We start from the raw sequence: 18,038 nt of genomic DNA on the forward strand, positions 1-18,038 counted from the left end.
TGTTGATTTTGTTTATTATTAGTCAATAATGAATGTCTCTTGAAGTCTACATGTGCTTCTTGTGCTTTGTAGGTGATTCCCCAAGGGGCAGAACCACCCTGATATTATAGCTGCTGGGTCCTCCCTTTGGCTTTATATTCAAGCCATAAGCAAGATTCATCAGCCAAGCATTTTATTCTGTAGGATTATGAGTTTTGCGTTTTGTTATTGAATTTTCTGGTTTATTATTCTGCTTTGTCTAAGGATTCTGTTTCTGGATTACGTTTTAGGACTCTGCGGAGCCTTGCTTTTCATTTTTTTCCAATTTTATAAATAAATACTTTTTTTACAAAGATCATTTTAGAGCCCTTCTGATCACAAGCCAAGGTTTACAGTGCCCCTCCAACTTAAGGGGCTTTCTGATATTTTTTTAGAACTGTTAAGTTTCTTTGAAAGGCTTTGATCTTGATTGGGCCTGCAAGGCCTGTAGCAGATCTTTATACGAGGGATGTTCAAAAAACATTTTTATATTTTTGTTGCAAACGGTGAAGGCTGGAGGAGTAGTAATTGGGCATTAAAAAGTTGCTACGATGCTGGGAAAATTGCATCGCAAACAAAGGTGACTATGTAGAAAAGTGATGTCATTTGTTTTTGAAATTCTTAATAAATAGAGTTAAAAAAAACTTTTTGAACATGTCTCATATTTGGGATTAAGCCCAGTTGGGGCAAGAACTTTCCAGGCAGGCAAAGGAAGCCCGGCCTGTCCAGTAAAATGTTTTAGTGAAGCCTTTTGGAGACCATATACCACTGATTCACTATGCTTGTGTCTCTAGTTCCAAAACAATCCAAACATTACATTTATTGGGATGTGTGATGTATCCAGCTCCTTTTCAGTTTGATATATTTCTTTGCACTGAAACCATCATGCTAGTTTGTGTTGTGTAGCACAGAACTCAGAACAGTCTTCTCCCCTTTTTGTCTCCTTCTGCCTTAAATTTTACTGATATTGAAAATGGGGGAAACCTCACGCATAATATCAAATTTCACAGTTTTTTGTCCTCTTGTCTTGACTTCAATTATTGGAGCACACAACAACATTGTCTCCACAAAAAACTCCACCCCTTAAGAGATTTACAGAAATCTCCTAATCTGGTATCCAAGCCTCCTAATCTGATATCTTGTAGAATTTATAGCAAACAAAAATGTGACTTCAAAACAAGTATGGTAGACAGCACTCAGGTTCAAATTGCTGTGAATTAGAGAGTAATTTTGACATCGCAAATAGTGGAAAAGATAAAGAAAATAACATGAATAATTTTGTAAAGACGGTCAACATGTTTAAGATCTATTAGTTCAATAGAAAATGTGATTGCAGTAGTTCTCCGGTTCAGTCTAGTGGCTGGTCTCTTGCTGCAGTCTGCAGGTTTTTGTCCTAACTTCAGTTTTTAATTAGACTCCTGACCCAATTAGGTAAGATATAACTTCCCAGCTTCTGTGTTTCACTGTCAATCCAAAAATTACAAAACTGGGTTTGCTAGTTTTTTTTTTACATTAATTTAGCATCTATTGATAAATGTTTCATGTGTGTCAAGGCCCTTCACAGACCCATGGGTGACTTAGCTCCTTAAGTGAGAGCAGATCATACTTTTAAGCACGGAGCAAGCGAATACCGGGTTCTTTAATGCAGCGCTGTATTTCTTACTTTCCATTTCTGTGCGAGGCTTAGGCAACTCATCATGATTGTGGCTCCATTCTAACTCAATCATTTCATCCAGCAGGAGTGGGTTATTGGGGAAAAGGTGTCCTGCCATCCAGAACACCCCTGTATTAGATCTGACCTGGTCAAGTGTTCTTATCAAGGTTGCTAAGATTTTCATCCTCATTATCTTTAGAATGTTTTAACTCGCCCATGAGCACACTAGTGGGGACAACTTTTCAGGGTTCATTGTCTTTATTAGGATACACTTAAGGGAACAAACTCTACAGAGAAACAGGTGAATCAGTAGGGCAATGACAAAAGACTGTTAAGCATTTAAAGCTATAGCCATATATTTTAAAATTTCTTGCAAGTATAATTCACACACTATTCTACATTTCTTAAACAAAAATAAGAGAAATTTGATAATGAGATCAATTGAAGGGAAAGTGACTAACTCAAATTTGTTAAAAAACAGAAGCCTGGATCCATAGGGTGCCTCAAGGACTAAACTTGAGTAGTACTGTTACTTACAGAAGGTGGATTTTAAAATGAAAACTCATAATTGTCACACATTTTCAAAAGGTAGACTTCTAGTGAATGTCTTCTAGTTATGTGGAAATTAAACCTTCTACTAGATTGTAAACAATAGTCCAATTATTTGTAGAAATAAAATATTTGTATTTTCCCTGCACGTTACGTGATCTCGTCTGTGTCCATCTATCACTTATCTTAACACCTCTGAGATCCCGAGTAAGACCTGTTACAATTAAATGATTTTTTTTTTCCATCATTGCTTGGCAAAGCGGGATCCTACGAAGTATTAGAAAATGCTATTCTGTAGTCTTCTTAAAGTTATTGAAGCCCTCACTTTAGATGCAGAGCCCCACCAGTCAAGCTGGCAATACAAGAGGTGGCACATAACCAGTGACTGATACTGACTGACATGTGGCCAGTTTTCTTTTATGAAACTAATAGTTGATATTTATTTATAAGAACTCATCTGAATCACAATAATTGGAGATTATTGTTTAATGAAAGTCTATATTTTAACTTACATCACACTACTGTTACATTGTTTAATCTTTATCAATTGATAGAATCCTAAACCACCCACCACAACACACTGGTTGCCATACTTTACTACAATTATTGGGAAAATGGTTAAATACATAGTATACATAGAGTATAGAAAGATACTGCAATCCTTGCTACTTGTCCTTAGAAATACAAAGTAAAGACACAATAAGATAATGAAACAAGAATTAAATTCATGAAATTCACAATCAGTAGAAAGTTTGGTTTATTTCTCAGCCTAGCTCCTTTCAAACATGGTGTCCTTATTACATTTGCAGTAATGCTTAAACCTATCTGGTGTAGACCTTGGCTTATATGCAATGCTCCTGAATTTGTTCAGACTCTTATTCCTACGCTTATTAAAAATTCCGACTCCAAGGTCATTTCCCACTTAAATTCTGTCACTTGGAGGAGTTCATATTTACTACGAAATTTGTTCCTTTCTCTGCTTTCAATTTAATTTTTTAACCGATTCTGGCACAAATTCTGTGGTTGGCCATGACTTCTCTTCTAGTTCAGATTTGAGGACCATGATTACTCAAGATGCTCCACATTAATTGCACTCTGTGATTCTGGTGTCAGCCCTTGAAGTCTTACAGATTCAGGTTCTAGTTCAAACTCGATATTTACTACTGGCTCTTGTGCTGATTTTAGCTCAAGATTTATGTCAGGCTTTGATTCTGGCTCTAGCTGGGCCTTTAATACGAATGCTGGTAATTGTTCCTGACTTATTATATTTTCTGGTTGAAGGTCTGGTTCCATATTTATTGATGGGTCTAGTTTTAGTTCCCGCTCCTGGCCTGCAACAGAGACCAAATCCAGACCTATTGTGGATTCTGCTTCTTGTTCCAGCTCTGCAGTTAATGTAGAGGCTGGTTCAGGTTTCAACCCCTGTCTTATTATTACAGACTGTTGTTCTGGGTCTGATCCCATGCTTATAGAAGACTTTACTTCTAAAATGAACTCCTGGTTGGGCAGAAGTTCAGATTGTTGTTCCTGATCCAAATCTATTGAAGATGCTGATTCTTGTGATTTCACTATATCTATTTCGTACTTTTGATCTGGATTTTGGTCTAGACTTACTGAAGACTCTGCGGTGCATTCCAGCTCTGCATTTAAGAAAACCATAGGTTCTAGTTTTACCTTTACATCTGTTGCAGATTCTACTTCCAGTGGCAGCTCAACATTTTTGCAACTGCTGTGTCTGATTCTTTCTTTTTGTCTATAAAACATTCTTGGAGCACTGTGGGATCTGGATCTAGCTTTTAATTTTGAGTTTGGTTCCAGCTCTGTAGCCAGTGCATATACTGGTTTGGGTTCCAGTTCCTGACTTATCACAGGCCCTTTTTGTAGGTCTTGTTCGCTGTTTGTTGACACCTCTAATCCTAATACCAGTTCCTGGTGAATGTCAAATTCTGGGCATGGTTCCAACTCCAGGTTTACCACAGACTCTCCCAGACCATCCATCTTGGGCTCCTTCTCTGCTGCTTTGTCTCTCTCCATCTTGCTTTGTTGCACTGAGTTTAAGCCTGTTTCAGGAGTAATAAAAAACAAAAATGTCACCTATAAGATGGATTTACAATCAAGTGACAGGTTTTTGAGCATGTACTCTGGTAAAGTGTTAGCCAGCAACAACTGGAATTTAAGATTCTTTCCCACAGCCTAGTGGGCAAGAAGCCAATAAATAAAATCTGTCAGCATGAGGCGTTGATATCTTTGTCATCTAATTGCCTGGTACATGTTGTAGTGCCATGCCTTGATGACTGGCATCTTGGGAGGAGAGACACACTCCCTGAAACAAAGGCTAGAGGCCTGGGCAGAGCAGCTGCAGGCACTCTGGGGCATTAGCTAAAACATGTCTTCTGTGCATCACCATAAAGAAATCCAAATGCAGCACGTTAGGTGACCACGGAATAATGTGCTGAACCAGAATTTCTAAAGTCGCTGGATTCAAATGCCCCCACTGACTCAGTTTGATATGATGAGAAATTTAGCAGTAACCCTGTATCTTAGTAAGCCATGTTGAACTATGACTGAAAAAAATTGCTTAAATTAGGGATGAGCAAGTTTAGGTTCAAGAAGTTGTGGTGGATGGGGATGGGCGTGTGGAGTTTGGTGATCTCCATCCTAATTCATTTATATCTCTTAACAAACTCTTTTTCTTTGGTTGTTGTTTCTACATCCTGATTAACTTAACAGTTTAAGTTTACCTTTTTAAGAGAATGTATGTTTAGGCTGTTACATAGTATTTACTGTTCATCCAGTCATTTTCTTCATTCATCCACCTAACCTGCTTATCCAGTTTAGAGTCATATGGATCCAATGCTTCTCCATCAGTATTCTAAACCAGCTGGATCTAGTTTTAGTGTTATGGGAAGAGTCACATTCTATGCCAGCAGCATATTGGCCACAAGGCAAGAACTGTGCTGAGATGGGTGCAGATTCCAGAGTGTTTTCCAGTTTTAAAAGCATTACAAGGTTGTATCATAAGATTGGAGCTTGTTTTCTTGTTTCTATCAAAAAATTATTTAAAAGACGGAAGGAACAGGTGTGAATCACAATGTTTTGCCCCGAGAAGTCTCTTGCCATTGTGTAAATTTCTAAGTAGTTCTACTGAACCAACACAGACAGAGAGACAGTATTTTAATAAGGGAGGATGAGAAGATGATCGGTGGTAACAAAATCTATGACAAAGTGTGTTAACAAGAGTTCAGATGAGTCTTTTTACAAAACCCAAAACAAAACCAAAATAACTCATAGCCTAGTTTATTTTACTGGAGAGCCAATACTTAAAACCTGCAGGCAAATATTTTAATTTCTATCCACAATTTCGGATGGCTTGTTTTCACTTGTGTTAATGAGGGTATGCACCATTCTTCCCTGGCCAACCAAGCACAGCAACATTGCAGCTACTAAGACAAAATGCTGACACCAACATGAAAACAACATGACATCAAAGCGAGACATGAAAATATTTTAACTCTCATCAAATATATGTTTATACCAAAATGACTGTCAAATTTGAATTCTACATACTGTAAATCGAAGCCCTATATGATGAAGAAAATACTCAGGAAAAAAATAAGCAGTGATTTAAAATATCTCTATTATAAAAGAAAATCTTGAGACAAGACTATTGCCAAGAGATTTTTTTAAGCCTCGCCCTCCTTTTAACCATTTACAGTTAAAGGCCCACGGACCTCTCATTCATGTGAATGCTTTTGTCAGACACAGTTCCTGCACTCTCAGCTCATAAATTTTTATGTTTTTCTCACTTTAAGTTCCCAATATAAGAAGACTTATTATGTCCAAATTTCATCTGGAATGGTTATCAACAGAAGAAATGAGTACACGGGCAATGCTAGCACTGAAAAATGATGATGTAAAAAAAAATTAATGCAAAAATTGTCAATTGGTTACACAGAAAATTGGTTAAATGCGTATCAATAGATTATGCTGAAGCAGTTGGTGGTGATCATGAAGATCATGAAGCATCAACTTACAGTATCCCGTAGAATATCAACAACCATTAACATCGTCCGGACTTCCACCGGCCAAATTACTGTTGAAAGAAGGATGTATTGTAATGTTGTTACATAATTTATGTCTGAGTGATGGGCTATGCAATAGGACAAGATTAGTTGTATTCAAAATTGGTCAAACAATTCTGATATGTACAATTTTAACAGGCAACAAGAAAGATAATTTAGTAAAACTTCAGGGGATGACATTAGACACTAAAGGAGATCTTGATATGCCCTTTGTATTAAAATGTTTACAGTTTCCTGTTAGAATAGATTTTGCTTTGACAATTAACAAATCAGAGGGAAAAACATTCAAAAAAGTCGGTTTATTTATTAGAGAAAAAGAAGCAATATTCACTCAGGGGGAGTTATATGTTGCGTTGTCACAATGGAAGTCCAAACACAGAATCAAAATTCAATGCGATATTGACAAAAAGTTAATTCCAAATATTGTTTTTACTGAAGTTTTACAGTAAAAGTGTAAGTTTAAAAAGTATTTCCTTTTTAATTTCAAAGCCAAACAGAATGAAAATGTATAACACAACGAATACCTCTTAACGCAACGTGAAACATAATTTTCTTTCAATTTATTACGTTTTACTATTTTTGTACTATGGTTTATTACTCACTGTAATGTAAAATAGTTAGTTCTATTATGCATATGTAACAATTCCCATGAAAATAACAATCTGTTTAAATTGTACACCTGCTTCCCCATACGTGAGCAGCAGATCCGCGAAGTGCCTAGCGAGTAACGTTCGCCCAGGGTTTGGCGAGCGAAGTGAGCAGGGGGCAGAGCCCCAGAGAAATTCTAAAGGAAAAAAATCATAACAACTTCAGCCAGGTAACTGTAAATGCTGGAAAATTATATAAATCCACACAAATATTTCCTACTAAAACAATTTTATCCTATTTACAAAAGCACAGGTACTTAAAAAAACTAATTGATTAAAAATTAGACATTAATTGTTCATCCCTGGGTATAATAAAAGGTGAAATATAAAAAAGAATATCAAATGATGTGATTCATCTTGTTAGCCACATTTAGTTTTTCCCAGTTTAAGACACTTCTTGGTTTGTTTCAACTTTTTGCTGAAAGCAAATGTGTATTTTATGCGTGTGTCACATTTTACCCATTTGAAGCTCTGTATGTCATAATTCCCAAAGCAGAAAGTCTTCATTTTCATTTTCAAAGTGAGATCCTAATATGTGCACCTTAGGTGGCTCAGGAGCTTGGCAAAGCTAAAAAGGAGGTACAAGATTTCCAGCCTAAAACACTGGTCATGGCTGTATATGTCCTAATTAGAAAAACAGTCAAAACATGCTCAATAATTGTGTACACCTCAGAGGGATTCCTGAAAGCACTACAGAAGTGATATGAACATGAAGGAGTGAAAAATCTTTAACATTTTCTTAGAGTGACTCCCAGAAATGTTACGAGATTGGATACGACTAGCAGTCACAGAAAGATCTGATAAGTTTGGGAAATGAAAAAGTCATACAGGTACTCATCCAAAACATGACGCATCAATATGAATGCCGATGAGTGAAAAATCCAAAACATTTTTCTAAATCTCTGAGTGACTTTGTGAGTAGATAGCAAGTGGCAGCAGTTGAAAGAAGACTTAAAGTGCCTGCTGAAAAGTGAATCTAGCTGTAACCTTTCAAAGGATGAGGCACTGTTCTGATAGGAAATGGAAAGTTGATAGTGTATAGAAATAAGGGACCAGGAGATGAAATGCAGTTAATAATGGGCCGAAGTTTGAACACTGAAGAACACTAAATGATATCAAAATCAGTTTTTAAAAAGCAAAGGATCAAGCACTAAAACACACTACAGAACAAAGTACTGTAAGTACTCTAGAAAGTTTAATCAAATCCACAATCTTGAAAAACCAGAAGTGCACTCCTTTGTCGTTGCTGTAGAGTAACGCATTAGCAACCGCATATAAAGTAACTCGTCCATGTAAAAAAAGGTAACATCACGGAAGGAAGGGAAATGATTTTGACAATCTGAAAACAAAACCTGGACTAAAAAATAATGATAGAAATGGGTTCTTAAGCATAAAGAGACAAAGTTTAATGCAAATGGTCTTGGAAAATTCAGGAAACACGACAAACATTCTAAACCAATCCAATCCAGATTATATCAGGCAGTAATATAAGTCAATGTGTCACATCCCATTCATTAGCTGATCTCTGGCAATAGCATCTACTCAGGATTAGTTTGATTTTAAACATCTTATTTTGGTTTACTGCTGTGGTGGATGGCTGAGGCCTTTGCCTTGCCAAGATGTCCTTGTGATGGAAGGAGCAGGGGAGAGGGCATATTCGGAGCAATACCTTCCCCAGAACATGAGAGGGCAACCCCCCACCCCCTAACCCCTCCCCAGTTTACACCAGGGCCATGGGTTTGGAGCTTAGAAGCTCATCCCTGCTGGGGCCTGTAGCCACCACCAGGGGGCACCTGGACAGTTCTGGATCCCTGGACTTCAGCACTTCTGCCACACTCAGAAGTGCTGCCAGAAGAGGATCCGGGTGCACTTTCAGCACTTCTGGGTGCCTATGCAGCATTTCTGCCACCCCCGGGTGCACTATGAATGAGGCTGCCTCACTCTGGTTGGGAAGCTGGAGTCAGGAGGTGGATGACAAACTTTACTGGGAGAGGAGAGGAGGAGGCATAGAAAAAAGAGAGGAAGAAGATAGAAATACAGAGAGAGAGAGAAGGGACTGAGCAGCATTGCTATAGAGTGTTGTGTTGTGCTTGTGGAAAACAGAAAAGGAAAATAAAAGTGTGAGCTTGGACTTGTGTCTCTGTGCCTGTCTGTGTCCAGGTTTGGGGAGCTGTACGTCCCTGTGACTTCCACACTGTTTAAACAGACTTATTGCTCTTATCTCCCAAAAATGGCTTTTTTGAGTATTGGACTATAGTTTATGAACTGCTGAACAATTTTTTTTTGCCTCATTCATAATGCCTACAGTTTTGTTGATTTGTACTCCTTGTCATTTTCCTAATTCTTGATTTAATTTTCATCTACTTCCAGGGTCCTGTTTATGACTGCTGCTCATACTGACTCTCCACATCCTTCACAGTGTCTGACTTCTCTTATTGAATCTACCAATGACCTACAAAACTCTCACTTCTCTTTACTGGCACAACTGAAAGCTTCTCACTCAGTGATGGAATAAAAGTGGGTACACAATGGACGATGTGAAGTGGATGATGTGTGCACCAATAGTATGAAGCAACCGAACATAAAAACGCAGAAACGTTTTTCAAACCACCAAGCAGCTAATTTTTTTCTTATTTGCATGAAATGCATGGATGGGCCCCTGAGGTCAATCACCATCATGGGAAGGAGCTGGAGGTAGTGCAGTGCCATAAAAACCTGGGGAGGGTCTAACTGAAGAGCAGACTGAACTGGGTGGACAACACAGGTCTGCTACAATTAAAGGGGCAGAGCAGGTTCTTAATTTTGAAAAGGCTCAGGTCTTTTGACGTACAGTATGTGACACAGTGCCGAGGAGGATCTACTAGTCAGTAGTGGCGAGTGTGCTTTTCTACAATGCCATCTTCTTGGGGAGTAACTTCACACAACTACTGTAACTAAACTGACACGAATGTGCAACTACATTACAGGACATTCTAGGAACAGTGGCAGAATTCTTGGACAAATTATAGAACATCATTTACTAAATCTGCCTATGCTCTCTACTACACCTTGTTTTAGGGCATCTTTAAACAGTGGTTCATTTCACCACAGTGTGTGCTACGAAGCCCTGACAGGGCTTGGTATTGTACACATCCAACAGACTCTATATTTCCTCCATCTTCAAACGTGGCACATTGGCACTGGAGCAGTGTTCTTTTAAAGTTAGTATACATCAGTATTTCTCAACCCAATTTTACCAATTTACATGTACTGCTGACACACAAGCTGTCCCCCTAGATGAAACAAGCTCAAATGGAAGTGCGTGGTGGTCCCATCATGAAACATACACAGATTCAAATGAGTATAAATGTGGTGCAGCATTGTTGATCGCTTAGGCAACCCACCACAACCCACTCACTGCACATGCCTCAATCCACTGCAACCCACCAGCTCACCCAATAATAGCAATCAGCAACCCACAGGCGGCAACCTGCAATCCAGTGATTGAGAAACACTTCTATACATTACAAGTACACTGGTATATTGTGTGGTTAGTTCTGATTTTTACATATTATTAATTTATTTTGTTACTGTTTTGCACCCTGACGTTTATGTTGTATATTGTTTCTGGAGTGGGGTGAATTTCATGTCAGGGATCAGATTTACAGACTTATATGTGAAATGTGTGTAATGGATTCCTTTTGTAAGTTTTGTTGCAAGAGCACATATTGCAAACATCAAGAGATAATCATTACCTGCTTCTTTCACTCGTCTTCTTTGTTAAGTCTTGCTCCTGGGAAACTACAGAGTATTATGCTCTTAAGAGACATGTTTAATGTTCCATTTCTCTGACATGCTCCAACAGCAGAAACAAACATGTCTAATCATGGAAATCCTCTTTTTTTCAATATAAACCGCATTTTATTGAGATGTTTTTGATGTCTTCTTGGGTTTAACCTGCGATACGTATGGAGATTTAAGGAGAGTGGCAGCATGTTGCACATGTAAGAATTTCACTACTCTGTACACCCGATAATAGTGACTCTAGACACCATTATATAGTGCCTTTTATATTCTTATCTATCTGTCAAATGTGTCTTTCCTTGTGCTCTTCAGTACCAGTCGCTCAAGGGGGCCTTTGCTTGCATACTACACTTTACCGTACTTTTGCCCAAAACCTCATTACAGATCACAGATTTCAAAACAAAGCCAGCAGATGCATGTACAATCAAAAATTTCCACTGTGCTCACCTGGGAGGCAGTTGTTGGAAATCGCTGTCATTTCCAGGTCTTTTTGGCTAAAATTCAAAACAGACATTCATCAAGAAACTTAACTGCAGAGCTCCTGATTTCTAGTGGGTGTGTCTCAAGATGGGTTCTCACCTGGTCTCCTGCCCATCCAGCAAGTGTCTGTAGTCTGTGATCTCTGTCTCAAGGTGGTTTTTAATGTCCAGTAGTACCTGGTAGTCCTGGGCCTGGCGCTGGATATCATCTCGCAGTGCATGCAGTTCATCTTCCAAGTGGGCTGCCCTCTGCTGGTGCTCCCTCAGTTTGTCTGAATAACTTGACTCTGTGCTCTGCAGTATGTCCTCCAAAGACTTGTTCTGTTGGAGGACGGTTATGGAAGAGACCGATTAGACACTCTTTTAACACTACTGACAGTAACACTGGCAGCACCTCGAAAATGCCTTTCTAAATTATAAAATACAGGCAGCTTACCATGCGGTGACAGAGTTGCAGTTCAATCTCCAAGGCCTGCACTTGAACAGTTAGGTTAGTGACTTGGCTATTGCTGCTCTGAGCATCTGTGCCACTTTTAGTCATTGCCTGACTGAAGGTGGTGGCCTGCATCTGGATAAAAAAAATAGTGAGGATGAGGCAGCCAGAGGTATAACACTGTTAAGCCCACCAAGGTGCCCTTGATTACCTTACTATTACTCCAGGCCTCAGTCTGTCTCCTCTGTTTACTAATGAAGTTTTCATATTCACTCCGGATATCAGCCAAGGCATTGGTCAGGTCAGTGCTGGCAACTTCTTCTACCTGCACAGTAATGGATTCCTCTTCTCTCAGATGGCTAATGGCTTCAATTTCCTGAGAGAGGCAGCGAGGAGATATTTGTGAGTTAGAAAGCCATCTGATTCCAGATATCTCAGACCAATAAGACAGTAGAATAGAATGTCAGTGATCTCTGCATAAAATACCAAGTGTTGGATTGCACTACGAATATCAAGGAGATATCACTAAGACATTGGGTATTAGGTATGGAGTTAAAAAAATAATACAAGAATCAAATTAACTGCATCTTGTTCCATCAGAACGACCATTAGGAGAAAATGATTCTGGTGATTTTCTGTGGTATGCGGAAATGATGGGACCTGGTGATAGTCTACCAAGGTGAAGTGTTTGCTAAAACAATTGATTTTCCATTGTAACAGAGCACCACCTAGTGGAAACTCTAATGCATACAAAAGTCCAGCAGCAATTGCACATATAGCAAAAGCATTAAATAAAAGACCATTCCTAATCCAATTTGGCATTTCAAGGGAACAATCAGGGCATCAATCAATCATATGGACCACTTACACACATATCCACAATTGCTAAAGGCCTATCACCAGTTTACCTAATCAAAGTGTCTTTTGGAATGCAGGATAAATAATGGAGTATCTAGAGGAAAACCTAAGGGGACTCGGGGACAACATGCAAACTCCACACTGACATTGACCAGGAATAAGATTTGAACTCATGGGACTGAATTAGTGAGTCAGCAATATTTACCAGTGTATGATAAAGCCACTAGAATCAACACGGAGCAGATTAATTATCCAGATAAAGCAGAAAGGTTGAGTGCAGGCACTGTAAAGGTAACAAAGAAGAAGACAGTGCAAAGTAAATCATGCTGCCTCTATGGGCATCATAGCCCACTCCAGACACCTATGCTAGAGTGCCTGTCCCTAAGCATATGGCATAATTTAACTGGACTTTCAAAAAGCTTTTGACTCAGATTCATTGTCAAAGAAGAAACCGTTGGCATCAGAGTAACCTATAGAACTTGATCTCAAGTTTGTTACCCGACATGAGAAAAAGAGTACAGATAAGAGGTGAATGCTCTGCATGGGGTAAGGCCATCAGTGAAGTCCCACTGGATCTGTCCTTAGACCATTACTTTTTCTAATTTATTTAAATGTCATAGACTCCACTATAGTTAGTAAACTTGTGACACCAACATTGTCAGATTTGAAGACACAGAGGAGCCAGCCAAAACAATGCTAGATGGTAGATGCCATCCTGAAAGAAGTAACCTCTGAAAACAATTTAGGATTTAAGTTTTCATCATCTAATGTGCCAAAGCTAATAAAACGGCAAACAAAATGTTAGGTTACATTGTAAAAACTATTGAATTTAAATTGAGAGACATTTGTGTGACCATATCTAGAGTGTAATGTGCAGTTCTGGTTATCACCATTCTACAAGAAAGACATAGCAGCACTTGAAGCTGTGCAGAGAAGAGCAACCAGGACTGAAGGACATGTCCTTCTGTGACAGGCTCAGAGAATTCAAGCTGATCAGTCTTGAGCAGAGGGGACTGTGTGGGGATCAAATCAGGGTCTTGAAAATCATTAAAGGCATCGATAAGGTAGATCCAACAGAATTCTTTCACTTTAATGGTGAATCCAGTACTCAAGGACACAGATGGAAATTAAGGGGAGGTGTCTTTAGGACTGAAGCCAGGAAGCACTTCTTAACTCAAAGAGTTATGCGAATCTTGAACAAATATCAAGACATGGAGCTGAAGCAGAAACCTTGGTAACATTTAAGACGTTTCTGGATGAGTTATTGTGACAGCTTAGCTATTAGATAAAGAATCAAGCTTGATGGACCGAATGGTCCCATCTCACTTGTCAGATTTCTTAACTATGTACAGTATGTTCTTTCTCATTTTCCCACCTTCAAAAGCAGACCAACCCGGATTTTTACACAGTTTCCAAACTTGGCCTCTATCCCGCCTTGGTAATTCTGGCTGTATGATCTACGGTACCAGCCTGCTGAATGCCTACCTCCACTCACCACTCAGCCTTCGCTCACTCTGACTTACGTCCAGAGCCATTCCAGGATACATTTCTGGGGCTGTGGATGACCAATAATACCCCTTTGCCCTGTAGTCGTTTCTAAAACAACCTTGAGTTCACTCTTTTCCTTAAGGGAGCAAAAACATGTGGACATTCTCTGCTGCCACTTATTGTTTTAAAAAGTTTTCTTTACTGTGTTATATTGGTGTTTCATATTTAATGTATTTATGCTTTTCGTGCAGTTTCTTCCTGGGTTTTTCTCTCCCTCTCTGGATTTTTAAATATAATAAATTAACTTATTTGTATTATTTTCCTGTTATGACACTGCTGTAATATTTTTCTTTAATCACGTTGCCACCAATGGGAAAGTACAGAAAAGTATACAGAGGAAGAGGTTGGCAAAGAAGAAGTGGGATAGTTAGAGAGATGCAGAAAGTAGATAGGAGTACAAAGAGATCAGGTGTAAGGTAAAGAGAGAGGTGGTGAAGGCTAAAGAAAAGGCAGATGATGAGTTGTATGAGTGGTCGGACACTAAGGAGGGAGAAAAAGACCAGTGGGCTAGACAGAGAGACCGAGCAGCGAAAGATGTGCAGCCGGTTAGGGTGATAAAGGATAAAGATGGAAACGTACTCACAAGCGAGGAGAGTGTGTTGAGCAGATGGAAAGAGTACTTTGAGAGGCTGATGAATGAAGAGAACAAGAGAGAAGATTGGATGATGTGGAGATAGTGAATCAGGAAGTGCAACGGATTAGCAAGGAGGAAGTAAGGACAGCTATGAAGAGGATGAAAAATGAAAAAGCTGTTTGTCCAGATGACATACCTATTGAAGCATGGAGGTGTTTAGGAGAGATGGCAGTGGTGTTTTTAACCAGATTGTTTAATGGAATCTTGGAAAGTGAGAGGATGCCTGAGGAGTGGAGAAGAAGTGTACTGGTGCTGATATGTAAGAATAAGGGGGATGTGCAGGCCTGCAGTAACTACAGGGGGATAAAATTGATGAGCCACAGCATGAAGTTATGGGAAAGAGTAGTGGAAGCTCGGTTGAGAAGTGAGGTGATGATTAGTGAGCAGCAATATGACTGAATGCCAAGAAAGAGCACCACAGATGCAATGTTTGCTCTGAGGATATTGATGGAGAAATAAGGAGAAGGCCAGAAGGAGTTGCAGTGCATCTTTGTGACAGGGTGCCTCAAGAGGAGCTGTGGTATTGTATGAGGAAATTGGGAGTGGCAGTGAAGTACGTAAGAGTTGTACAGGATATGTACGAGGGAAGTGTGACAGTGGTGAGATCTGTGGTAGGAGTGACGGATGCATTCAAGTTGGAGGTAGGATTACATCAGGGATCATCTCTGAGCCCTTTCTTATTTGCAATGGTGTTGGACAGGTTGACAGACGAGATTAGACAGAAGTTCCCGTGGACTATGATGTTTGCTGATGACATTGTGATCTGTTGAGGAGACACTGGAGAGGTGGAGATCTGCTCTAGAGAGGAAAGAATAAAGGCCAGTAGGAACAAGACAGAATACATGTGCGTAAATGAGAGGGAGGTCAGTGCAATGGTGAGGATGCAAGGAGTAGAGTTGGCGAAGGTGGATGAGTTTAAATACTTGGGATCAACAGTATAGAGTAATAGGGATTGTGGAAGAGAGGTGAAGAAGAGAGTGCAGGCAGGGTGGAATGGGTGGAGAAGAGTGTCAGAAGTGATTTGTGACAGACGGGTATCAGCGAGTGAAGGGGAAGGTCTACAGGACGGTAATGAGACCAGCTATGTTATATGGGTTGGAGACGGTGGCACAGACCAGAAGGCAGGAGACAGAGCTGGAGATGGCAGAGTTAAAGATGCTAAGATTTGCATTGGGTGTGACGAGGATGGATAGGATTAGAAATGAGGACATTAGAGGGTCAGCTCAAGTTGGACGGTTGAGAGACAAAGTCAGAGATGTGAGATTGTGTTGGTTTGGACATGTGCAGAGAAGAGATGCTGAGTATATTGGAAGAAGGATGTTAAGGATAGAGCTGCCAGGCAAGAGAAAAAGGGGAAGACCTAAGAGAAGGTTTATGGATGTGGTGAGAGAGGGCATGCAGGTGATGGGGGTGACAGAGCAAAATGACGAGGACAGGCAGATATGGAAGAAGATGATCCGCTGTGGTAACCCCTAACGGGAGCAGCTGAAAGAAGAAAATTGTATCACTTTGCCACCAATTTGTTTACCTATGTTCGCCTTCTTTTGTTTCCTTGGTTATGACCCGGATGTGCACAGCCTTTGATGTCTTTGAGGCAATGGGATAAGAGGTCATCAGTGAGGCCACGTCATTAGCCAGGTAGCACCATTGGTTCTTGCAGTTTATTTTCATAAGTTTTCTTTGTACTTTGTTAACAAATTTTTGGCTCTCCTTTCATCTTGGATTTTTAATTCTCACCTAAAATTTTTGATGCTCATATTTTGAACTCTCAGTTACTGACTGACTATGTCTCTGCTCCTGATCCTTTTCCTCATCTTGTAATGTGTGTCCCAAAATTCACGCAAGATTTGAATTTGGCACCATTTGTGCGGTAAAGTGTTGCCAACGAAAAAAAAAGACAGCGTGACACCTCACAGTTCAGGGTTATTAAAAATGGAGCGCTACATGAAAGAACAACGCGTTTTCATTGTTGAGCAATATTTTAAAAATAATGAAGGCTTGGCAGCTACAGTTTGCAATTTTCGTACAAAATATGGTCAGAATAGTGATTTAACTTCATCAACTTTTTCGAACAAAATCATTTTCAGTGATGAGGATCATTTTCATCTTGATGGCTTTGTTAATCATCAAAATTGTCGCATTTGAGGTTCAGAAAATCCACGAGTGATTGTTGAGAAACAAATACATCCACAACGTGTCACTGTTTGGTGCGGATTTTGGGCTGGAGGCATCATCGGACCATTCTTCTTCGAAAATGCGGCTGGTCAGGCAATAATAGTTAACTAGCCAACCCGCGGCGTACCATACTCTGCATAATCAGGCCGGTTTTATAATGATTTTTAAGCACAGGGACAAAATTAACATTTGAAAAATCGGTAATGTAATAAATCAGCAATAAAAGCAACATTGTAACAATGCACGGAATGAACCAACACACAATCGTCCGTGACTGAATTTCTCGTTCAGTATGCACTGCCTGCTTATGTGCCCACCTCCAACTCAGCACTTGAGTCGTCGACTTAAGTCTTTACACAGGCCAGATGCACCTGTGTCTCACGTAGACTTTTCATTGCTCTGTGCGGTTGTGGCTATATATAATCCACCAAGACACCCGACCACGGTAGTAGCGAGGTGGGGCCTTGTTGTTCCTTTCACATGGTTTTTCATGGTGGACGCGGTGGGGTGTCGAAACCGAAAAGAATAATGAAAAGTCAACGTGGCTCAGACGTGCATGTGGACTCCTAGCACAGACGAAAGGGAGTAACTGGGTGGTCGGTGAGTTTTTGTGTCCGGGCACATGGGCAGGCAGTGTGAATGCCTAGAGAGCGAGGGTAGACGCAGGCCAGTGAAAAAGGAGTGTTGGTGGGCAGGAAAACGTCTTTTCTGTTCCTGCAGGAGCATCTAAGAAGACGCATGTTTGTCGCGGATGCGAATTGCTGTATGTAGCGTGTAAAACAGTTTGCTATGGTGCACGAGGTCATGCGTTGAAACCAAAAACTCATTTTTTAAAGACTGCTTACTTCATTGTGTTTTAACCTCAGTTGTAAAGGATCATTTTAAGGATCCCATGGGATACCCCTCGCAAACCGTTTTACACGCTGCATATGGCGATTCACCTCCACGAGAAACACGCCTCTATGAACAGTCAAGGTGGCTCGGAGGTGCATGTGGCCTCTACAACAGAAGAATATAAATGATGCTGTTTTTTCTGTGTCGTCGCATCCGAGTTGGTGGCCGTGGCTCTGCAAGTTGTTGTTGTATCCAATGGTCTTGGAGTTGGTGGGCGTGGCTCCTTCCGGTGTGCACCATAGGCGTCTTACTTGTCGGCGGCTTAGTGAATCCACGCCCCTTTC

At 40.1% G+C, this 18,038-nt stretch overlaps 1 protein-coding gene across 1 annotated transcript; it reads right to left on the minus strand.

The window, feature by feature from the left end:
* Positions 1–2,745: 2,745 nt before the first annotated feature.
* Positions 2,746–14,038, minus strand: LOC120518026 (CAP-Gly domain-containing linker protein 1-like). Its single transcript, XM_039740578.1, has 6 exons — positions 14,027–14,038; positions 11,857–12,021; positions 11,649–11,780; positions 11,313–11,533; positions 11,181–11,227; positions 2,746–4,281 (listed from the first exon to the last, which is right to left on the minus strand). The coding sequence occupies exons 1-6, from the start codon at positions 14,036–14,038 to the stop codon at positions 3,287–3,289; spliced, it is 1,572 nt and encodes a 523-aa protein (XP_039596512.1). The 3' UTR covers positions 2,746–3,286.
* Positions 14,039–18,038: the final 4,000 nt, after the last annotated feature.

Source organism: Polypterus senegalus, chromosome 17 (assembly GCF_016835505.1).
Source record: "Polypterus senegalus isolate Bchr_013 chromosome 17, ASM1683550v1, whole genome shotgun sequence".
Classification (NCBI taxonomy): domain Eukaryota; kingdom Metazoa; phylum Chordata; class Cladistia; order Polypteriformes; family Polypteridae; genus Polypterus; species Polypterus senegalus.

Coding starts and splice junctions, on each gene's coding strand:
- LOC120518026 (XM_039740578.1), bottom strand. Junction 11,534..11,648: donor TGCAACTCTGTCACCGCATG/GTAAGCTGCCTG, acceptor GTCCTCCAACAG/AACAAGTCTTTGGAGGACAT. Junction 11,228..11,312: donor CTGGATGGGCAGGAGACCAG/GTGAGAACCCAT, acceptor TTTGAATTTTAG/CCAAAAAGACCTGGAAATGA.